This window comes from Charadrius vociferus, unplaced genomic scaffold, assembly GCF_000708025.1.
Source record: "Charadrius vociferus isolate BGI_N301 unplaced genomic scaffold, ASM70802v2 scaffold1125, whole genome shotgun sequence".
Lineage (NCBI taxonomy): Eukaryota > Metazoa > Chordata > Aves > Charadriiformes > Charadriidae > Charadrius > Charadrius vociferus.
The window spans coordinates 138630-162920 of NW_009648274.1; the positions used below are offsets into that span (position 1 = coordinate 138630).

General features: G+C 41.5%; 1 protein-coding gene across 2 annotated transcripts; it reads right to left on the reverse strand.

Annotated features, from left to right (window-relative positions):
* Window positions 1–2062: 2062 nt before the first annotated feature.
* Window positions 2063–24291, reverse strand: HNRNPM (heterogeneous nuclear ribonucleoprotein M). Of its 2 annotated transcripts, XM_009884518.1 has the most exons (15): window positions 24120–24285; window positions 17347–17399; window positions 16497–16504; window positions 16319–16412; window positions 13631–13828; window positions 13088–13241; window positions 11988–12037; window positions 11627–11687; window positions 9509–9610; window positions 8879–8923; window positions 8396–8470; window positions 7814–7912; window positions 4243–5024; window positions 3889–3940; window positions 2063–2497 (listed from the first exon to the last, which is right to left on the reverse strand). In XM_009884518.1, the coding sequence occupies exons 2-15, from the start codon at window positions 17368–17370 to the stop codon at window positions 2334–2336; spliced, it is 1908 nt and encodes a 635-aa protein (XP_009882820.1). In that variant the 5' UTR covers window positions 17371–17399; window positions 24120–24285; the 3' UTR covers window positions 2063–2333. The 2 variants fall into 2 exon arrangements, with proteins under 2 accessions (XP_009882820.1, XP_009882821.1); XM_009884519.1 differs by lacking the exon at window positions 9509–9610 and having other exon boundaries at window positions 24120–24291.

Here is a 24291-nt window from a genome sequence, read left to right on the forward strand (position 1 = left end):
CCATCTTCCCAGCCCGGCGTGTGACCTTCGGGCGGCGCTGCGTCGTGACGTCACTCCCGCGCGCCGGGCGGCAGCCACGTGGCCGGGGAGATGGCGGGAACCAAAAAGGCGCCAAAAAAAACCCCAAAAAAAACCAAAACCCCTCGAGGTTTTACCCGGAACCCGAAAGCGCCAGTGCAAAGCGGGTGCTGGGGGAGAACGCAGCACTCCGGAAAGGCTGAGGTGGGTTATTGCTCCGTTCCAGCAGCGCCAGCCTCAGGGCGGACAGCGCGGGTAACAGCCGGTCGCCCTCCGTCACCGGTGATTTAATTAATCTAATCAGGAGGAGGAGGAAAAAAACAAAACTCAGGTGCCAGGGAGGTGATAACCCCACCGAGCAGTGCCAGCCCGACAGCACCGTGCCCACCCAGCTCCCCACAAGAAAACTCCAACAAGGCTTTAATTAATGTTTTTTATTGGGAAGCAAAACGCAGCAGAATTGGGGTTTTGTTTTGGTGTGGGTTTTTTTTTCCTCTCCAAAGTACAAAATACCAAGTGAAGTATCTGCTCCTCCTGTTCCTCCAGCGCAGCAGCATCCCCCCTCCCTCTCCTGTCACAAGGGCTTTCGTGAACGCACCCCACGCAAACATCGCCCATCGCCACGTTTCCTGCACCAGCAAGGCTGGTCTGAGGTTCCTACGCTCCCCTTCCATCAGCAGGGCTGCACCGAAGGAAACTTCATTAATGAACTGTAATATGAAAAAAAAGGTGAACTACCAATTTAATTCACCTGTTTCATCACACAAGAACTTCCATCGGTGTATGGGCAAGAGCAGGGGCTGTTGGAAAGGGCAGGAACCTCTTATGAGATTTTTTTTTTTGACCAAAAAAGCAAAGGCAAAACTACCAGGGGATGGTGTGAATCCTGCAGAAGGGGTTTGCAAGAGCACATCATCGGAAAGCTTATGGGGAGGAGGCTGGAGGGGAGAAAGGGTTAAGAGACTGAGATCAAGTTAGGACTTTTTTCCCCCCCCTACATAGTATCATTCCAACCATTTTTTAGAGCTATTTCAAGCTCACATGTTGGATTTCTGACACCACTCTGGTCCTCGCAGCACAATCCAGCAGCACCATAAAGCCGCGCACAGGCGCCATCAGGCGACCCTTCATCAGACACAAGCGGGAGAAGCTTTAGCTTAATAATTGCAGTTGATCACATTTGGAACGGCTTTCTGATGGAATACACTTTGGATGACAGCTTTGTGCAGTCATTTGAGAGCAGTGGTCCTCACTCTTCACTTGCTCGGTGTCATCAAGGTGACATTGATACACTAAGATCATCGAGAGGCAATCGATACCACCGCTTCTGAGCCAGCGGTGTCCTGCTGATAGAATCAAGCCCACCATGCTAATGTCTTCTCACTTCCCACTACTGTTAAGAATTATTTAATTTTGGAGGCCATGCAGCTCCCAAACTGAGGTAAGGGCCAGAAATCCCATCTTTGGCATAAAGCTTCAGCTCCTGCCACAAGAATTCCCACTCAAAAATAATCGCTTTCAATTTGCACTATTGAAAGTGTATTTGTTGCAGGAGAAGGTGAAATATCCCACCTTCTGCCTCTCACCCCTGACTGACACCCATACACCTGTGTGCATAATGTTCCACATTAGCAAAAAAAAAAAAAAAAGTGAGGTTTCTAAATCCATTTTCAGTTCAGGCCTTCAGAATGGCACTGACACAGCGGAAGGTAGAGGATATTTTATTTATTTTTTTTTTTTTTTTTTAAAATCAGCATTGCCACTGGAGAAAAATTAAGCTACCAGCCTTTTGCTAAGAGTGGTCAGCCATTAGGTGTGAATACAGGAAAGGGAAGTTCCCCCGCACCCGGGAGACATTCAACTGCTAATGCGAATGCGCAAATGCATCGTTTTAAAGACCCGATTCGTACCGTCATAAACTGACAACCGAGAGGAACATTCTTTCTTGACACTTCACAAGAGAATACAAATTCTAGTTTACTGAGCTCAATTTACAGATATTTTTGCAAGCATAGGATGTGCTGCCAGTAACGGATGCTGTGACTGAAATCTTTAACTTGCATTTATTATCAAAGTCATACTGTTTACATCTGTAATGTCAACGAGATGCCACAACTACAAAAAAAGATTGTGCACATTGCAGTTCCAATGCAAAAAACAGTAAAATGGAAATCCATTTGTTAAAAAAGTAATTAAAATTACTCCAGAAAGCAACTGAATTGTTTTAAACACCTTTACATCCAGTCAAATTAAAATGGTTAACAAGAAAAAATACAAATTCAAAAATCTGGTATCAGTGTTAAAAAGGCAACTACTTAAGCATTTCTATCAATTCGCACATCGATCTCCCTCCCGCGAAGCTGTATCCCATTCATCATACGGCAGGCTCGCTCAGCTACTTCTGGGGACTCAAATCTAACCACACCACATCCTTTAGACTTCCCATTCTCCATCTTGATATCAGCATACAGCACATGACCTTAAAAAGAAAAGAAAGGCTCTTGTTTAACCGAGCAGGTGCCACATCACACATTATCATAGTCCTCTGCCTTAAGCCACAGAGAATATACATTTAGAAACTACTATTACATTGAAACTTAAAGCTGCAGGACAACTTTACCAAATCATTGATTTAAAGAAGCGTTCTTGGTTTGAGAGATGAATTAATTCAAACTCTCTCTCAGTTCTCACTTGAGCAGCAGTGTCAGAACCAGATGAATGGAGCAACGCACAAGCTAACAAGCCCTGCCCAACCTGTCAACGCGCACTTCGCATCGTAACCGATGAGGTCGGGACTTGGTTTGTGCTGCTTCTCTGACAGCAAAGATACTGGGGAGCAAGGTCAGGGCACAGCAGCCACTGCCATGAAAAAAATCCCTGAAGCTGAGCAGCACACCTCAACAGTCAGTAGCTCAATCCAGAATATTTTTAATTTTTTTTTTTTTTAAGGACAGTTTGCTAGACAAAAATGTTCATTTAGATAAAAAGAGTCTGTGCAGGTGCTTTTCAGCAGTTCTCAGGACTTCCCTATCTCTATTCCTAGCTCTTCCTGCAACTCCAAAGAGGCTATCAACATAGAATCATAGAATGGGTTTGGGTTGGAAGGGACCTGGAAGATCATGCAGTGCCACCCCCTGCCCTGGGCAGGGACACCTCCCCCCAGCCCAGGTTGCTCCAAGCCCCGTCCAACCTGGCCTTGAACACCTCCAGGGATGGGGCAGCCACAGCTTCTCGGGGCAACCTGCCCCAGGGGATCACCGCCCTCACAGGCAAGAAGTTCTTCCTCACATCTCATCTAAATCTCCCCTCTTCCAGTTTGAAGCCATTCCCCCTCCTCCTATCACTCCATGCCCTTGTAAGAAGTCCCTCCCCAGCTCTCCTGGAGCCCCTTTAGGTATTGGAAGGCTGCAATAAGGTCTCCCTGGAGCCTTCTCTTCTCCAGGCTGAACACCCCCAATTCTCTCAGCCTCTCCTCCCAGCAGAGCGGCTCCAGCCCTCCCAGCATCTTTGTGGCCCTCCTCTTGACCCGCTCCAACAGGTCCATGTCTTTCCTATGCTGGGGGCTCCACAGCTGGAAGGAGCATGATAAACCCAGCCCCTGAGATGGAGAAGGGAACAAACACTTAGAAAAAGCCTGTGTTAAGTGGGTTATCAAATGGCCAGGCGTTTCTTTTCAACACTGCAGAACTCTTGCTGGTATAGCAGGGATGGTAAGCATCCTCTCAACATTTGTCAATGCTGATCTAGTATTTCAGTAAGTCTGAGTGAAATTTCATTTAAGATCCTAGTGTCAGGGACATACAGATCCAGGAGGTACTGTTTAATTCATATTCAAGTCTCAGAGTAATTACCAGTGATAAAGTGACTTACCACATTCATTAAATTTATCTTTCAGCATTTTCCATGTAAAATCAAAAGGCAGCTGTGAAAAGAGAAGAACGAACCATTACTGAGGATCGACTGAACAATTTGCACGCGCTGCCAACTCTTCAAAACACATTTTCTATGCTGGGACAGCCACTGCTCAGCATCTTCATTAACAGATGCCGAGAGCTCTTCTCCTGTTAAGGAAATGGCTTCAACTCACAAAAGCCAACCTAACCCCGCCTTTGGCAGCATCCAGTGTTAGATATTCTGACTGAAGACAACCCAGCACAGATGAGATCAACGTGTCAGTACCAATTCGTTTCAGGAGGAGGGAGAGGTAGGAAGAAGGCTACTCACGTTTCTCACAAATATCTGACAGGCTTTTCTGGCCACCCCAGCTGCAGGTCCTCCAGTTCCTCCAAGGGAGCCTGCAAAATTGCCTGCAAAGTTTCCACGTTCCATGTCCATTGTTCTTTCAAAATTGCTTCCCATTGCAAGTCCCATTCGATCTATGCCTGCTCCCATGCCCTGCCCCATAGCAGGACCCATTCTTTCCATATTAGTGGCTCCAATGCGCTCCAAGCCCATTCTCTCCATGCCAGCAGCACCCATACGATCTATTCCTATTCTTTCCATAGGAGTGGCACCTATGCGATCCAAACCAGCCGGCATTCTCTCTATCACCTGACCCATTCCAGTTCCCATTCCAGCAGGGACCATACGCTCCATACCTATACCCATCCTATCCATGCCAGAGCCCATCCGTTCTACGCCTGATCCCATTCTGTCCATAGTGGTGCCGACGCGGTCAATGGCAGCACCCATTCTCTCGATACCAAAGCCTATGCCAGAACCCATTCTTTCTATGCCAGAACCCATTCTCTCAATAGCAGGGCCCATCCTCTCAATGTTAGGAGCGATGTGATCTATGCCCAGAGGGGCCATTCGATCAATTCCTGAACCCATTCGCTCCACGTTGGAGCTCATGCGATCCAAAACCAGACCCATCCTGTCTATTTCTGACCCTACTCTCTCCATCCCGTGCCCCATCCCGGAAGGTATTCTCTCTATTCCCGAGCCCATACGATCAATGCCAGGTGCCATCCTCTCAATCCCAGGAATGCTGGCATTTCCACCACCTGGAACACAACACACAGATTATCAGTAATCATACAGGGACAAAAAAAAAAAAAAACAACCCAAAAAAACCCACAAACCAACAACCAAAACCTAATGCATGCTTACACGACTGAAATCTTTAAGCTTTGTCATCATTCAGAAAAGTGACTGTGAACTGTGCGCTCTGTTGCTGCCGAGTATGAAGCCAAGTTTTTATTTCAGACGGTAAGAAGAGTACTGTTGTTGATTACGCAGACTGTCATGACTGCAACACATGATTTAGGGGAGCAGTCATCTCAGACCACGTACTATAGTTGGGATGGAGAAATGTTCATCCCTTCAACTAAGGAGCTTAACTTCCGTACACACAGAGAAAGCCTTCCAAAGGAAACACAGGAGCAAATTTTGAAGGCATATGCAAACCTAGGGGAAGATCAGGTGGCACAAGTATTATTTTAACTGTAATCTTAGCTGCTGGCTGTCCTGTGCAAGACCACTGGGAATCACACAGCAAGAGTAATAATTTAGTGACTGAAATTACAGTTCAAACTGAGATTGCTTGGAAGAGGAATGAAGTCACATCATCCTTGCCACACAACTCAGATTGCTTCTGCCAAGACAGGGAGAGACTTTTACAAGAAAAGCTCGCCCAAAACTAAGAGCCCTCTTATTGCCAGAGCTCCAAGAAAAAGAAAGCAAATTCCACCCAAGAACCACAGCAGAATGGCCATTACCAAGTCACAAAGCGTGCTTGGCCTTTTAACGTATAAAGAAATACAAGAAGGTTGCCCATGTCATAAAACACAAGCAGGAATAGTTTCTATATTTGCCTCATAAAATCCCTTGGCTGAATTGTTCTGACTCTGCTACAGAGTCTTCTAGTTCCTGCAGTAAAAAGGAACAGTTTAGGCTGTTTTGCTGTTGTATGAAGGATTTTAGCTTATCTGTCAAATCAAGTTTAGCCCTGAAGCCCGGTTAAAAAAAAAAAAGAAAAAATCTTGAATTTGATACCTATCTGAAGGGGAAAAAGCCTTCAAGGAAGTATATACTTAAGTTATCTACATATACTTAATGAAGAGAAACAAGATCAATAACCTACGGTGAGCCTACGCCCAAGAAAACTGAAGCAACCACATTTACGAACAGCCCTCATCTGCTTCAGTATTTCAAGTACCTTAAATAACACAGAATGGTTTTGGGTTATGCAACATTTGCATTTGTGTATGCAAGTTGGCTCTTTTTTTTTTTTTAAAATGAAGAAACAACAGAAATAAAAATTTATTATTGCTTCAGCTGAAAGCCAGCAGCATTGTGCATTTGCTTTTAGAGTCTTCCAGAAAAGGGCTAATCCTGTGCAGGCAGGCAGAGCCAACTTGTGGTTATTAAATGTTGTGATTTAGTCATTAAGCAAATAAAATTATGTAAATTGGGAAGAGGGGAAGGTCTGCCTACTTTGAGATATTTGGGTTCAGCTTTGTTTCAGAAGTTCTGCAGTTGAGTACTTCATTACTGAAATAGTCCAATATTTCCAGAGCCATGGGGCAACTTGCTAGGAAGCTCCATGTTACACAGGCAGCGGGAAGGAGCAGGACTTTAGTTTCGTTGAAAAAAAAAATTAGTATCTTACGAACAGCATTTCAAAAATGCCAGAGAAGCTGAGTCTAATAATACTTTTTTTTCTAGTCTTCCAGTAATCTTTTTTCAGAAGAGTCTCAACGCATAATACTGCTTATCTATTTAAAGATTATGTCCCTCAAAACTACTTTTATTGTATTATGCTATAAAAAAAACCCCAACAGTGAGTTACCAAAACTGAACTGTTGTTTTAAGTGCTTTGAGGTTTTTTTGAAGGCTCTATTTGCTTTGCAATCTTAAAATTAAGATGATATTTTTGTCTTTTGTTCCCTAATGACTTATTAAGAAAAAAGTCACCTTTCCTTCCATACAAGATCCACATCTGAGTTGTATGAGAGAGCGTACTTGAAAAATGAATTTAAGTTGTATAAACTTACCAGAGCACAGCAATAACAGAGCAGTCTCAGGAATAAGGACAAGCTACTCTACTAGCAACTGGCTGAATCAAGCTGTACATACATGCAACAAATGCTCACAGAAGACATTAAAAACATTCGAGTTCTGAGTCTTTCCATGAAGCACAATTAATACCTTGTGCCATCTCAAAGCTGCCACAGACAGAACAGCGCTGCACTATCCTCGCTCAGTTCAAGTCATATTTTACACCAAGTTATTGACTATTGATAGTTTCCCTTTTCCCACAGGAGTTCCAAAGGAAAGACCCAGAGAAGAGCACTAATTTTAGTGCTGCATGAGTTGCACAGTAAGGCGTTCTCTTCAGTCATCTGATGTGGGATGTGAGCCTATACCAGATTCCTAAAACCTCAGGGAGGAAAGGAGGGAAACTAAGGTTTCACCGTATTTTTCCTCCCTACTGTCTAGGCTGCAGACTACGTTTTAGTGACAGGATTGGGTCACGCATCATTCAGAACCTTTCTCTTTGCCACACACGTATATGGAAGTTCAGCATGAAGTTTCGAGACACAAGGCAGTGTATTGAGACTGCCAGAAGGTTTCCTGTCGCATCTAAAATTCCAATACACAGCCCCACAGACCACTACTAGTGCATCCATCTGCCTTCTGTACAGCTCTTAGGAGTTTGATCGAAACCTAACTATCACAGCAAATATATATAAAATATTGTCTGTTTAGTTATAACAAAACATGCACAATTTTTATGTACACTTCAGGTTTGAAAAACAGGTAGTAAAAGCACTTAGCTCAATGTACTTACCTATTCCTCTCTCCAAAGTCTCTCCAAAACTACGAGACATTCCCATTTCATTTCTTCCAAATTCTCTTTCAAATCCTCCACCCATGGCACGATCCATCTCTGAAAAGATTAAGTTTGATATGTTCTTCAGCATGTCTAAATGACTCCTGAAAGAATGTTTTAATACAGGCATAATTTATAAAGATTAACAGCAAGGCAAGTTTTTTTATTATGTTCTCGTGATCATTTTATCATGTCTTCTCGAGACTAAAAAAGCCAACAAAAAACAGGACTCATCTCAACATGGACAAACACATTCGAGGCAGCCACTTCGCTGTGGAGAAGTCTTTCTGGTGAACACAGACAGAGCACAGTTTATCTCTGTCTAAGCTAGTCCTTCAAAACAACCTCAGTAAATCACTTTTCTGTAGCTCAGAGGCCATGAGGCCATGAGTGACTTGTGGACACCACATCAGCTGTAAGCTCTAAGTTTTTCCAATAAAAGCTGAGAATAGGAAAATGACCAGCCTAGAGAGTCTCTCCAGGGTTATGCTTTCAGAGAACACAAGTCAGGAGTTGGATATACAAAAAACGAGTGCCTACCACTCATTCTGCCCATGTTCATTCCAGCTGGGAAGCGACCAATGTTTTCCATGCCACCAAAAGGACCTTCCATCCCTAAAAGAAAATATTTTTCAGGAATTCTTTAGCAATGCATTTCAACTTAACACTACACTTCACCCACATAAGCTTCTTTCACAGAACATTTCCACAGGTGCCAAGGCAACTCTGTATCACAGATTCACAAAACAAAATTCGGTCAGAATTCGGTGACACCACAGCTCCTAAACCAAGAGCAGTTTTAACAAGTCACATGACAAAAAAAAACATTGGTCATATTTTATCTGAGGTATTAACCCTTCCCCGTACACCTACAGCAGTTTTATCAATATTCAAAAAGGAACAAGTTATTATTACATTGGTGATGATTTCAAAGAACACAAATGCCTGCTAGACGTATATGGCTACATTTACACGACTTTCAGAAAGCCCAAGCTATATACGTGTCAAAAAACCACAGCTTACCTCCCATTTTATTCATTCCAAAGCCCATGCCTTCCATTCCCATTCCTCAAAATAAAAGAGAAAGCTTTATATAGCAGACGTAATTCTACAACAGTTCAGCCACCAGACTGGCTGTAGAAACAGAGACCATACAACACGTCCACTGTTTGGACCGAAGAGCTTACATGTGATAACTCTGAGTAGATTGCAACATTCCTTCTAGAAAATGAAGCAGCAAAGGGGAAAAACCCATAGGCATTTATAAATTGAAAGCTGAATGTGTGCTACTTTTTAGGTGGCTCTTTAAAACTTGTGCTATTTAAACATATCCTAAACAAAGATTTGCAAGCCCACTAATAAGTGTTAAAAGTGACAGATGGTTTTAAAAGTTTAATGTATATTTGCAGTGTCTGCTGCTCATGCTCAAGAGTCAGAAAATGAGAGCTGTGCCTTGACCACAGTGAAAAAAAATGGAGTAGTTGGTTAAATTCAAGTTTCCATTATCAAGCTCATTACTTAGCTCAACAAAAACTCATTTGGCTTTAACACTCCTAATACACTTCAACTTTTTGTGTAGGCAGAACAAAGCTATCTACCTTCTACATAGCTTAAAGCTCTCATGAAACAAAAGCATAGGAGTAATCTTCTTACCTCCAGGTCCCATGTTGCCCATTCCCATGCCTTTGTTTAAATGATTTGCATCAATAGGTTGACCTCCAGGTCCTAATCCCATGCCAATACCACCAAGACCATCTGAAGAAAATATTCAGATATCAAAAAAGCCTTCTTTCCATAGTTTGACAAAACAGCAAGTTTTATTCTTAAGTAATTGACTTTCATTCTCCAAAAAGCTTGCTGTGTTCCCACTTTGGGGTGTGTATTTAAAGCATGAAAGTGTATAGTAAATCCAGAGTAGATGTGTCTTGAAATATACTAAAAACTGTCTCAAATATTTTTTCCTCATAATCCATTTTCCATCTCACTACTGTGAAAACTTGCTTGTTTGGTTGGTTGGTTTTAAGCTGACTCCTGAAAAATAACTGGCTAGAACACTGCTTATTTTGTGCAACTCCTCAATCTAAGGAGAATAGAGTGGGCAATTTAGGATAGAGATATTCTGACCTTTGCACAATATTACCCTTGATTGACAAATGGCTTATTTCCACCTTTGCCAAGGTTCTTCCCTTGTAGGTAAGAATTTAACCACAAAGTTCAACCTATCGTTATGTTAGCCACCTATAGAATTCAGAGCACACAGCCAGCCTCTTCTCTGAGCAAAAAAAAAGTGTATCATTCCCAGGCATAATTTTGAATCTTCCTGTACCCAAATGAATTAAGGATTCCCCAGTCCAAAGAAAGAAGAAAAAGCCCTCATTTTCCTTATAGTTAATCAGGAAGAAAAGAGTTCTCTGCTTGCAATGCATCAAACAACAGCTCAATGGCATTCTTTGCCTATGAGAAGAGGACTTCCTCGTTTACAGCTCAGCATAATACACACAAGCAGTGTTGAATCTTGTTCTAAAACAACACAAGGTACCCCTTCCCCGCCCCAATAAAGGCCAAGAAACAGACTTCCATTGGTATTTGTTGAGGTTTATACAAAGGTAATTAAACTGGGACCCAATGACTTTCTCTTGAAAGAGAGGCATACCATTACAGAAAGCCAAGGCAGCAATAAAAAAATCAGGAATGATACTGCTGCGGAATAAGGCTTTGACAGACACACAGAAAACTGAACTAATTAAGGGACGGATTGATTGATGATTACTAAAGTTGTGCAAGTTAGCAGCACACAACAGGTTTGGTTCCCATGCCTAAGAAAACAGCAACTGGCTGAATTAACAGAATTACGTTAACAGCCACACTTTACATTTTTGCTGTATTTAGACAAATTAAGCCTGCGTTCTACCACCTCTAGCTCTTCCCTTCCAACCCAGACTCTTCCTGTTCAATATTTTCAGTATCTTATCACAGCACGGTTGAGGTTGGAAGGGACCTCTAGAGGTCACCTGCTCCAAGCCCACTGGCTCAAGCAGGGCCACCTAGAGCTGGTTGCCAAAGACCATATCCAGAGAGCTTCTGAATATCTCTAAGGATGGAGACTCCACAGCCTCTGTGGGCAGCCTGTTGTTCCAGTACTCAGTCACCACCACAGTAATGTTTCCTTAGATCAAGATGGAGTCTCCTGTGTTTCAACTCAGGCATATTGCCTCTTGCCCTGTCACCGGGCACCACCGAAAAGAGCCTGACTCCCTCTTCTTTATACCGTCCCTTCAGAATTTATATATAATAAGATCCCCTTTAGAAACCTGAAGACCTGTAAGATTCTCAGGTCCTCAATTCAGCCCTTTCAATTGAAGGAAGAATGTTAAATACCCAGAATATCATTGGGTAAAAGGAAGCACGCTTTTGCCTATTGACTGATTAATTATGTTTCCATTAAATCCTGCTATTAACAGTAATTTTACAAGGCATCGGGGTCTTTGAATTGCAATTGAGAGATTTGGAAGCCTTGAGAACATGAATGGGGTAATGTTTAAAGACAAGCTCCTAGCTGTGAGCTGAAAGTAGCCGCCAATAAAAAAAATTAAAAAACAAGACCGAGCAGCTCTTCTGTACTATTTCCCCCTTTGATATTATTATTCAGATCATTTGGATCCCAGCTTTCCAAAGTCTGAACCAGAGTTTTACTGGGGCTGGGATTGGGCCCCGGTTGCTGAACAGCAAAATAAAAAACATAACATGTTCAGTCATGCAGGAGAGACTTACGAGGAAGTTGTTGGGGTCGCTCTGGAGGAAAGAAGTCTCCTTTGGGAAAGGCTCGTTCGTCCTAAACACAATCAATACATTAAAGTTTGTAAGAAAAGTAAGAAATTATTTCTTGCCCTTTTCCTTTTTAATTAAAACATAGAAACTTAAAGCTAAAGCAAGTCTTCACCGTATTATGACTGTCTTTTAGCAAAAATAATGAGAATTAACCTTCCCCAGTGGTGTGTTGGCATCAGTAGGAATTAAGCAAGTCACACATCCCCCCACCCCATATTTCAACCCAACCTTGAAACCATTCATCATCCACAATCAGGAGCACAATTACCAGTTCAAACAGCAGTACGAATTTGAACGTACTTACCATTTTTACATGCATCGGTCTGTCATACAGCAGCTGCCCATTAAACATCGCTATTGTTTCATTAAGGATCATTGTTCAAACACTAGAACCACACAGTCTTAAAGCTTTAAAGCACTCTCTGATGCAGAGTACAGAAACGCAGTAAGGAAGCCACAGCTCTCCAGGTCACTTCTTAAGCCATCATTCGCAGATTAGCAAAATTCCTTCTGCCTTCTCCAAAACAAAAAAGCTTTGAAATCCAAATACCTGAAGAGTCAAAGCATGGCTTTTTAAAATTAAAACAGGAGTTAAAAATACTCTTCTGGTTAAGATTAAGTTCATCAAGAGATTACTCAAAATGTGACTCCAGCCTACGTGTTTAAATGTTTCATCAGTAACTTTAGCCATTTACAACAGGAGAAAACATGTAAGAGTGCTCAACATTTCCAAAGCAACAAATAGCCAGATTTTGAAGTTCACCATGCTAACGAATCATGTGAGATTTGTACAAGCCTTCCTCCCCAGGGCTTAACTTATTAGGTACACAGGTAGAATGGAATTAACGTTCACACAAAGAAATTTGGGGGGAAGAATATTTTACTCCTTTCTATACCATAGCCACAAGCTAAGAGATCACACACACGGTACCTGTACTTTGCTGTTGCTTGGTTATGTGCAGATGGCTACGTGGCAAACCATCACTTGCCAGTGTAAGGGTACAAGGAACACAGGAACACACTAGGTCGAGCTTTCTCACGTTGCAAATGGACCTGTTGCATTCCTCCTTTGCCTCCATCGCAGGAATTTAAGACTAATCTTTTCTCATAAATTCCATTTTAATACCAGCTACAACCTAGGGACAGAAATTTCCTATTTGGGCTAGAAACACACATATCCACATGGGAAAGAGAATCCACTTTGTTAACAATCCTCAGCAAACAGCAACAATTCTTTCAAGATGGACTTTTTTCTCTTTTTCAGTTTTCCTTATGTTTTCCATCCACTACAATGGCTTGACTTACTGTGACACAGCAATATCCTCACTACAATTTATATTTTCATCCTGCTTTGTTTACTACGTTACTTGCCTACTGTTTACCATCATCACTCCTCAAGGATACATATAGCCTGAACAGCTTCTATAGCTTGCTCAAAAGTGACAGTGCCAATCCCACGACTTTTGCCATCTTTATCTTCCAGTATGTCTGCCCGAACCACGACACCGGCCATGCTGAATACTTCTTTCAGTTTCTTCCAACCAACCTTGTAATCCAACTGGAAGACAAGCGATATTGGAAGTATGAGAAAGATTTCCATCAAAAAACAGCTTCAGTGTTCTTCCACCATTTCCTTTCCCGATATCAGCGATCTTAAGCAGCAAAGGGTCTTCACACAAATAGGATAAAATTTAAACAGCATAAAGAATGCTGCAGATCTTAATGCAACATTCTTTGTTCAAAAACACAAATTAACAAACCCTGTAACATATAGGATACATCTTAATTTACAACTTCACTAGCACAGAGAATCAACAAGACTAGCCACAGAGTAACTTACTACTGGTTCACTGGAACAGAGCTGAAAGTCCACAGCTCTTCTTCTAATTCATGGATTTAACTCAGTTAAGACCCAGATATTCTGTTCACAGATTACACAGCACTTACATTTGCAACAAAGACAGTGCTTCCAAGTCTCCCTGCCTGTAAGGCGTGAATGATCTCGTTGGGTATGTTGGGATTGTTGAGTATACTAGGTGGGATATTGATCATGCCAGGGCCGCCCGGGCCTGGACCAATACCCATTCCACCAGCTGCGGCCATGACCTTCTGCATCGCTCTCCTGGCATGCTCACCGTCAGGATCCTGCAAAAACAGAAACGACATACTCGGTTCCCTCTGTACTCCACTAAACATGTGGGAATTCAGTAGCATGACTAAAACAAAAGAAGGGGTTTAGCTTTATACAGGGCTATCTGCTCCGTACAGATTTCCAGCCAAGTACTTCACATACCATTGCCATCCATTAATTTATTTTCTTTTAATCAATATGCCAGCACCCTTTAAGTTACCAAGTTATTCCTACTCATGCATTTCCCCTGATTCTGAAAGCATTTCTCTATTATTCAATACCAACAATAAACCTCACAGTTACACCTGTTGCAAAGACTGATAAACCCAGAATGGCACTGGAGAGGTTTTGGAAGACAAATGCCAACTAATTCTTGGCATCTTCAAATCAATGCAACAATCTGTTTACTTTGCACTTGTATTTCTTTACAGGACAAGATAAAGTATGTAAAATTTCAACAAGATAGGTTTGGGCAATGCTTTTTGTTTTTTCCTTTTATTTTTTTTTTTAAACCCCCACACCGGCTTTCTAACCCGAAAAAAACTTGTAACGTATCCCCCTCTTGCTACATTATCTCACGATTTTAGGGCATGCTAGAGAACATGAAGCATAGGATGAAGAATTCAAGGAAGGAAATAAGATTAATTACTGTTACTTCACTTTATACTGAAAGTGAAGGTAAGCACCTTCACAATACAAGGTGAACTTATGTTACTTAGGTTGGAAACGTCACACTGTATTCAGTGAGCAAAATGCACCAGCACTGCAAGACTGCTGTCTAATTAGTCAGAAATACAGATGCTTTAAAAATAAAAGCTCTTTGAGTTAATTTGAATTTTAAGACTAAACAATAGCACATTTTGAAAACAGAAGAAAAATAGCTTTCACATGATTATTTCAGCTACAGAAAATCATAGTAGTCTGAGGTGGAGAACGCATTAAAGTGAATACAAGTCACTTCTCAATTTAAATTTCCTATTTCACTATTAAAGTAAGGTATTGCTTAAACCAGATTAGCTCCACTGGAAAGCCAGGACTGGTTGTCATACAAACTAAAGCCTTCCAATCGGGCAAAGAGCTTTATCTATTCTGCCATAATTTATTTTTTTTTTATGTCACTTGAAGGCCTTCATGCTCTTCAGCAGTGAGACAACCGACAAGGAGAGGTATGCACGAGGCAGTTGGCAAAACTGATGCTGATGGTCATCCACTATAATTTAATTCATTCCACACAGTCAGACTGGGGCAAGTGTTGCTAAAGTCCCTAATACTGGTAAAATGCCTCTTCACCGGTTTAAGTACCACTTCTGTTCTGTCTGTGTCGTACAGGCAGAAATATTCAAGTATGACTACAGTTTCATGAAGAGTTGGGCAAATTACAACCACTTCTTCTCAAGGACTGGTACCAAAGGGCAACCTGACTTCCACTACTGATGGTATATCATTAACAGGAAACCTGATCCAGACATGGCCCACTGTCACCAGCTTTTTCTTCCAAGGTCCCCTTAGAGAAGTCAGTACCTGATGACTCCCAGGTGCAACTATGCTTTTCTAACCTTCCGTTTCACCTCTTCCTTCCTTTAAAGGGTAGCGAGAGGTCAACAGTGCCAGCAGATGGCTTACGCCCAGAAGCAGGCTGCTGCTCCTAGAATTCTTTACTCTACTTCTAATATCTGCAAGATCTAAGAAGTGCTGCCTCTTGCTGTCCCCATCCTTCTTCCCAAGCGCTCCTCAGACTCCAGCAAGAGCGGGTTGCCAAGGGCAGACCTTCTGCACACATTTCCTATCTTATGCTCATGCAGATGTCTTTCACTCCTCACCATTAAGTGGGCCGGGCACGACAGAACACAAAGCTTGCTTAGCCCAGAACACAGCTCACATACCCTAAGGCCAAGAGTCAATGCTAACGCTGAAGTAAGTCCCTTTTTAGTTTTGTTTAATTGAACCTTGAATGCAGGTTCCAAACTGCTGGAATAAAAACTTTAAACTTGTACACGGTTAAGAATTAACTCATGGTACAGTTGAGCACGTCATACTGGTTGACAACAGCAAAGCCATTAAAATGGAAATAAATCTTTGAAGTATTTCAGAAACCAGTTTATTCTATGGAATTGTTTGTAGAATACATTCATTATGATGCAGACTTAAAAGGGAAGGCAGTCAAGAACAAACAATACTTATGCAGGTTTCTTCTTCAAATCACTAAACAAGAAAGTACACCTGCAGTTAAAGCCAAACTCTCCCTTTGTCCAAGCTCTGCATTGCTACCCTCAGCACCTAGTCTTTAAACCAAGTTTAATCTTGATAGTCATGTTCAAACTCAAGTTCAGCAGTACATGCTGATAGTAAAAAAAGGTTGACTGTCTTTTTTTTAAATCCTATTTGATGAGTCCTGCCTTTTGTCAATTACTCTTATGTGCAAATGAGTCAGCCATAAATCTTAACTAAGAACTACCCCTTCACCTTCAAATTCAACATACTGAAAGAACAGATGCACGTCTTACTTCTTTCACTTTCAATGGTCTTCCACCAAGACTATGCTTGTTCAAAACCTCTGCAGCCTTTTTCATGCTTTCTTCCATCTTGAATTCAACAACACTGTGGGGATACAAGACATCTAAGAACATTGCTTATTTTTAAGAGTTTCCTAATTTCTTGCTATAAATTTATAAGTGAACTTACGCGCATCCCTGATGAGATGATTTCACAGGCGAGTAACAGCGAGGAGAGGAGAGAAGAAAAAAAGAAATAAAGTAAGTAAAAGCGCAACACACACAAAAAACCTTTTTTTAAAAAGTCAAATCACATTAGTTAGCCCTAACAGCAAAAATAAATGTACTCTTACCCAATAAAGCCTTCAATACTTGAATTCCATAAGATATAATTTCTTATGTGTTAACAGGATTAAACTGTAGTTTCTGAAGTTGTAACAAACAGAACTAAGTCCCGATTCTCCAAGAAAAATACCACACGCTTCATGTGACCTGTTCTTCCCTGTCATACAGCAAAACCCTTGCCATATTCTCTCACCCTAAATCCATATCCTGCAGTACAGGTAAGCGTGCTCCTACTACTCTTTTTCCTGGAAGATACTGGACTAAAGGACTTTACTACCTATGAAGGCAATATACATTTACATTTAAGAATTGACTTCTGTTTACTGGCACAGGAAGCGTAGTTTACAGAACCTGCTTTTGCACACTGGCCTTACAAATTCCGCAAACCACTACAGGACGTTTTCCAAAACACAAGTATTACATTAATATTCCGTACCACTATACATACTGCTAGGGTCCATGGGTCATTCAAACAGCCAACGCCAACTGAACACAGTGGAAGACCACCCTAACACTGTTTACAAGAAGGCCCCATCCCACCTCCTCCCCACCCCAAAAGAAGCTTTAAGCGATCCTATGTTATAGCCACTAAGCATACACACTCTCTACCTTCCTGACTTCGTTTCGTTCCACGCCACCATACAGTTACATTTGTCATGTAGAAAATCCACAGAAGAAATCTCTCAAACACTTACCCTTGACTTTCCTTCAGCGTCCATTAAGAGCTCCACGTATGTTACCTCACCAACTACAAATCAGATTCCAGACGACACATATACCAAGGGAGAAAAGCCAAGAAAACAATGGGAATTTAGAACAATCAACAACCGTGTATGGAGCCTCTGCCTTATAAGAAAGCCCAGAAACACTCCATGTTCTCTAGACCACAAAACTGGACAATTACAGGTATGCAGTAAAGTTTTAAAACAGTTAAACATGTTCTTGATTTTCCTCCACTTCAAGAGCCAGCTATTTCCACAATATCAGTTTCCTTGATCTTTAGTACCCACTCATTACTTGAGGCAATCCAAATCCATGGGAAAGGCTGCAAGAACAAGTCTCCTTCACTTCGCACAGTATGCAATCGTGTCTCCGTAGTCCAGAACTTGAACAGTTACTTGCTTTTCTCTGGATTTAAATACAAACTTCCAAAAAGGGAGTCAGATTGAACCAAGAGATCACTGACTGCCTATGATTTATTTCAGCAGGTTTTTAGCTGTTTGTTAAGCCACAATAAAATCCATTCTTTAGCTTCAATAAGTGTTATTAAGAGTCGCAAAACAAAACCCATCTACAGCAAAAGGCAAAATGCAATGGAAAACTACATCTGCACCTTTCCTCACAAGATTAGGATTGCCTTTTGATGACCACATAACCATATCATGTGCCTCCAGAATACAACTACCGAAATGGCTGCTGCCTTTGAAGCGACTGGCATACAGAAGAATCAAAGAAAACTTTTTTTTTTTACTTTTTCATTCTGGTTTTAGAAGTCCCAGTTTTTAAGTTTAGGAGAGGAGGACTCCAAGTTGCATTATCTGAAAGACACAAAGCAGTCTTTGTGGGAAACCATGACCCAGTCTGACTATCGAGAGCACACTTTGAGCAAGAAACTGGAGTCTCACATTCAAGAGTCTCTACCTCTTAGCCAGGGACAGAGAGAGGAAGAGGTGTTCAGCCTGACCTCCCACAGGACCAGTCATTTATAGGACACCTAGTGTCATTACGCAAAACGAACATCCTGAAAGGTCCTTCTCGAAGCTGGAAGAAAAGGAATGCTTAATGAAATCACTTTTTTTTTTTAACTCTGCTTTTTAAATAAAAAATAATTTAGCAATATGAGCATTCCAGCCAAAGAAGAGTTAGCTAGACAGAATAAACAGACTGATCTATTCAGGTTTTTGTGAGGATAGCGTTTGAGACTGGTAGAGGCTAAAAAGTAAATCCCTTTGAAAGGGACAGGGCAGATCAGAGTGTTCGATTACTATCCATAGCTTCACTGTCTAAACAACACTTCTTGAAATAAAGCCTAACAAAATGAATTCCATCCTATAATCTGAACAGTATGAGATCATACAGTATACATGGAATTGTTTCCACAGTCTGTGTAGTGAATGGGGCTGCACCGTAAACAGCCCTGCGGGACTAGTCCTTGGTGGTAGATGGCGGCTGTGCACCGACTCCAAATATTCAGCATTACCAAGACATTCTGAAGCCATCCATCTCAACAGCAGCAGCCAGAGTCCAACCAAGCTTTGATCAAGAATGCAAATGTGATTCAACAATTTATGCAGTAAGACAACAAATTCCCAAATTACCTACAATACCAAACCGCTCCGTTTCACAGAGGCCAGAAGTCACAGATTAGCCTGTGACTTTGCTCCTACTAACACTACTGAGCCCCTGGATTGAGGGCTCTCCTTCCCCAACCACTAATCGAATTCAGCTACAATTCTTACTTCAGATCCACACAAACACTTCCATAGAAGTTTGCCAAGCTTGAACATAACATATTAAATACAATTTAACATTTACTCTTTTAACGAATCTCTGACCTCTGAACCACAAGATTTCCAGGAGTCCATCACACCAGCAATTGTTTGTCACTTGGAAAATCTAGTACGTGCCAATTTTGCTCAGTGCTTCACATTCAAGCCTTATAGACACCTATATTAAAAACTAAATATACATCTTGAAGCAGCTGTTCTCCTTCAAATGACATCTGAACTTCCTGAAGAGCCAAATTAAAAAACCAAGAAGCAGGGAGGATAGGAACGACACAAATAGTGCAACAGCTCAGTATCCAAGACACCAAGTCCAGAGTACAGAACAACTGCAATAAAAATGCATTTTTTTCACTTGAAAAACATGTAAAACGTTTCAACATGACGCTTCTTCCAGGATACTATTGTTTGAGGCTGGCAAAGGAAATTTTTTTGAGAACCTATGCTGGGTCACATTTTATTTGGCTTTTTTCTAGATCCCAAGCCACAGTATATCAGAACACCAGGCACTGGGGATAAAGCGGAATAGCAGACAAAGGTAGCTTACAATAGTGCACAGGCAATTAAGCCATGGAAAAGTACCAACAGCAGATATCCCCGTACTAAACCTGATTCAGAGGGCAAAAGAAAGGCACAGTGATCCAGGCAGATTTTCTTTCTGCTAGAGAACCAGGAAACATACCTTATAATCACAAGTGAAGAAATCTCATTCAAGCACAAGAGACTGTTAGTTAAGGAACTCAAGTTTATTACCAGACCAGCCTCCAAAGGGAGATAAAGTTTGCAGGAAACACTGGCTCTAAGTCAATAGAAGGATAATTAAGAAACATGTTCCCCATGGTGTCTTTAAGACTTAACTTAGAGCAGATGGATTTATTTATTTTTTAAACTTCACACTTGAGAAAGTTCAGAAACTCAGCACTCCCTAAAACAAGAGATTGAAGCAAAAATCATTGCAATAACCAAAAATACAAACCAAGGAATCTCCAACATTACTTATTACAGTAATTGCTTCCCCCCCCGCCCCCTTCAAGCTTTATATCCACTTCCCAAAGAAGTTCATCTACATGGAAAATTAAGATGTTCAAACCAGGCTGGTCTGTCAGCATTCAGGTATTCTTCAACGACTGTTCAGGAAGCTCAGATAAGCACATCCATGCGGTGACTCGAGGCATGGCTCAGATGGATTCACCTAGCCCTAAAGACACATCTGGGAAGTAACTGGGATAACAACCTCAGATGTAGATGTCAAAAGTTGGGCAATATGATTTTAATAGTTAGTGACAAACCAAGAAGCTCCGAAAGGCATGAAAGATGCAGAGAGGCAAATCTCAGCAAGAAGAGAAGCACAGAAACTGAAAAAGAGGTAAATGCTTTATGTCACAGTAATTGCTTTGGCCTAGAGGGTCATAAGTAAATACTAAGTGGAGAACGAAGCCTCTAGACAATACCAAAACTATATGGATTTCCCATAATCTTCTGAAGTAAAGAACTACAAGCAGTGTGACTGATTCAAGAGGACCCTGCGATCAAAAGCCTAATACTTTCAACATGAGGGAATTCAGAATTAGTGACGGCTCCTGCATTTACAGTGTTTAAAGCTCATGACAGGTAACCAGTAAAAAGTTACCAGGGGGTGGCTTGAGCTGGGGGGAGAGAAGAGAAATACACTTTATACAAAGTATACAAAGCTTTGGTTGAAAGGGGAGAAGAAAATCATTCTTCCCAAAGTAGAGACAGAGAAGAGGTCACAAGCTATTTTTCTACAGTAGGGGAAGGGAAATCTCACCTTTGCATGAGGGAGCCCAGGAAAAAGCATGGGTTATTCTGGCTCTTTAAAAGCCTAGACAGGAAAGATGAAGTGAAAAGGCTGATGAAGGACAGTGGCTCTGAAAAAATGGTGAAGGCCAATGAAAATATAGCAACTCATTAGCACATCTACTGAAAGTCAGGGGGAACAGCACATCCACACTGTTTATGCATCCTTTTCTCTCTGCCCACCTAAAACTTCGGCCTGCAAGCACACTGCAACAGAATCTTGGGCACCGAAATCCAGTGGACTCTCCAGTAACAGCTGTCTTCAGGTGCTGGAGTAACAGCTGTTAGCACTGAAGTAATAAAAGTGCTCAACTAACATCTGGGATCAAGCACCACAGCAACAGAGCACGAGTTACATCTTCAGGAGGCCACAAAGGTTCCAAATGTTTCTGGAGATGAAGCAATAAAGAAGGCAGCACGTGAAGTTTAGCAGCTGCTCTTCTTCACAGAAAATTTAAGCTGGGAAAGCTTTGTTGCTTCTTTTTCTCCCATCTGTTCACACATTCAGGTTTTGATGTGAAGAGGTAAGCATGCCTGCTCCATGCTACAGCTCTGCCTTACGTAAAGGCGGGTACAGCCATGCTAACACAAACAGTCCCTGGGGTGTCTGGAATCTCTGAATGTGACACGAGCGTGGCCTTGCCTGCAACTGTTCCCAGCTTTGCAACAGAGCAGAACGCAATTATTGCCTCATTTTACAGCTAATCCTTCTCCTTGGATTGTATGCCATCTTGCTACTCTGGTCCGGAAAAAGGTTTAAAATACAAATTACTGTATTTCCTAAAGGAACCAATAAATATCTCAAATTCAAATACAAGTTCTTTTTTATCATATGGCATCACCTCACTTGTGCCAGCTGCCATGAAGCATTACCACTCTTCTCCCTAGGACAGAGCCATTTGCTGGGGGACAGATTAAGACAGCTATTTAGCATTCAATCATGTTTACATTTAAACGCCATTTACATGCTGAAGAACTGCTGCCTCATTCTTCTCCTGAAGCCATTCACCAATTGCCAGTTATCAATGCTGATTACGTCAGTTTAGTAGAACCTTGTGTTTGTCAGCCAATACAAGGGAGTTTCAAACAAGAACATTTTTTAATTTCTTTAATAAATACATCATACTGCATACCTGTAATTGAGTTTCACCAACAAATACACTGAAATGACTGAACCAAGGCATTACTCTTGAGAGAGATGTCACCTTTAGAAGACTTCAGATGTACGCATCTGAACAAACCAGGTTGCAGAAATATGAGCAGACCTCAAAGCTCATGTCTCCTAAACCATACTTACTGACGCAAAACAGCCGATTGAGGTGAACTCCTCCTACGTTCAGCAACCTGCTATGCCATTGCTGCTAACAGCTTAAGTCTTCACGACTGCCAAGCGATGGAGCAGTCACGAAATGCCTATGTTTACCCTTTGTGTACAGATCCGTTTCACATGCTCCCAAAACCTTGAACGTTTGGCCTGTAATTCTTACACTTACAAACCAAGAATTCTAACGTTTAGATTTTTCCACAGACACATTCCTGGTTCTTGGAACTACTATGCCTTGTATCAAGAAGAACCGATTGAGCAAGTTCAAGCACAGCACGAGAACACCAATTTGGTAGAAGTCAGTGACTAATTAGAATCAATCGCAACTACACAGCAGATCTAAACTGTTGTATTTGAACAAGCAGTCCCAAAAACCAAGAACAATGCTTCTCAATGTTTAGCATCACAAGCCCTGCAGACAGAATAAAGAGGTTTCAATGTTCCCCTAGGAGTATCTGCTGGAATGAGTAGCTGAACAGCAAGGCAGGAAACAATCTCACACCGGACTTTTCCATCCACGTGAACTGGAGAGAAACCACAAGACACTTGGAACGGAATTCAACACAGTACTTAAAATTAGACATCTACACATACAGATACTCCTATTAACCAACGTATCTGGTGTAGCAAAGTGAAAGCATAGTTTAAGGCAAGGGACCATTCATAATTAGGGCCTGTTAAAGCAGTCTTTAAGACAGTAGTTCTTCATATTACAGAAAACCATTGCTGAATCTCTAGCATCATTTCACAGCCTCTAATTATGGAAGTTTCCCGAGGCTTACAGTCCTGAAGTTCATTACGCAGACTCAGTTCCCTTTTGCCTCCAAAGACAAACATTTTAAAACCCTTTGGAAATTTGTTTTCCTATTCATTAGGCCACACCTTGTGAACGCATTAACTATCATTCCTTTACCTAGTTCAAACACAAGTGAACACTGATCACTATTTTGCGAGACATTTATGACTGATGCTATGTATTTTAGAAGTGACCCACAAGAGGAACGGTTGCATTGGTTACTCTTAACATGTTTTGAGACGTTTTAATGATGGAGAAGCCAAGTATTTTCTTGCCACTCCGCTGCACTTCCAAGGTGACTTGAAAACTAGTAAGCTGGGCATCAGCTTAAAGAAATAGCACTACATTTAGACTTGTCACCACCTGAGAATAGTCAGCTCAATTTCTCCAGCTTCTTCAACAGATGAAGAAGATGCTAATGTCAACAAACTAAGGCGGCTCCCATTCACCTGGGACAGTTAAATGGAAGCAGGGAAGGGGGAAACACCACAAACATGATTTCCAAAGCCCTAACTGTGTTGCGGCACATGTCAAACACAAACCTGATTTTTCTTTTTTTGCAGGTCACCCTTAAATACATTTTACTGCTATCAAGTGGCAGTACAGATCTTTACCTAAGCACAAATCACTACGAAGTTTGGGGACACAGCTATATATACACACACCAGATCAGCGGTAAATAACTACCTTTATTACCCAACAGATATTAAAATGCTTCAGAAAGTTTTGTTGTATGTCAAGGCTAAAACCTGACAAAAGCCTAATTTCTCCCCCTCTAAGAAAAATACTCTTTTACATCTCCGATGAAGCACTATTAGCTGTATGCCAACATGCCTATAAAGGAACTATCCATCTGGAAGGCTGCCAGAGAGCAGATGTTGTGCAATACCCAAAAAGCCTTCAAGCAGACCTTTTACAGAACTCATATCACTACGTCCACCCAGAACTTCAACTCTTAAGTTTACAAACAAAGTCAGCCACAAGTAAGATGACAGACATCACTTGGCCACCTGAGTTGTACATTACCTTTCTCTTTGACCAGGTCTTTCAGAGACTGCCACTTCACATCAAATGGAATATTTGTAATAAAAGCTCGGTATCTTTTAGCAGGATTAGCATATGGCTCAAAGCGATTTCCTCCTCTTTTGACACTTTTCTCTTTTCTTTTTTCATTTTGGCTTGGTCGTTCACCTTCACT

Bases quoted from the DNA above. Each gene is read 5' to 3' on its own strand.
- HNRNPM (XM_009884518.1), bottom strand. From the start codon at position 17,370: ATGGACGCTGAAGGAAAGTCAAGG. The intron at 7,913-8,395 runs GTAGGCACTCGT...TAATCTTTTCAG, and splicing joins GAACATGGGCAGAATGAGTG to AGATGGATCGTGCCATGGGT. The intron at 5,025-7,813 runs GTAAGTACATTG...GTTGTGTTCCAG, and splicing joins GACTTTGGAGAGAGGAATAG to GTGGTGGAAATGCCAGCATT.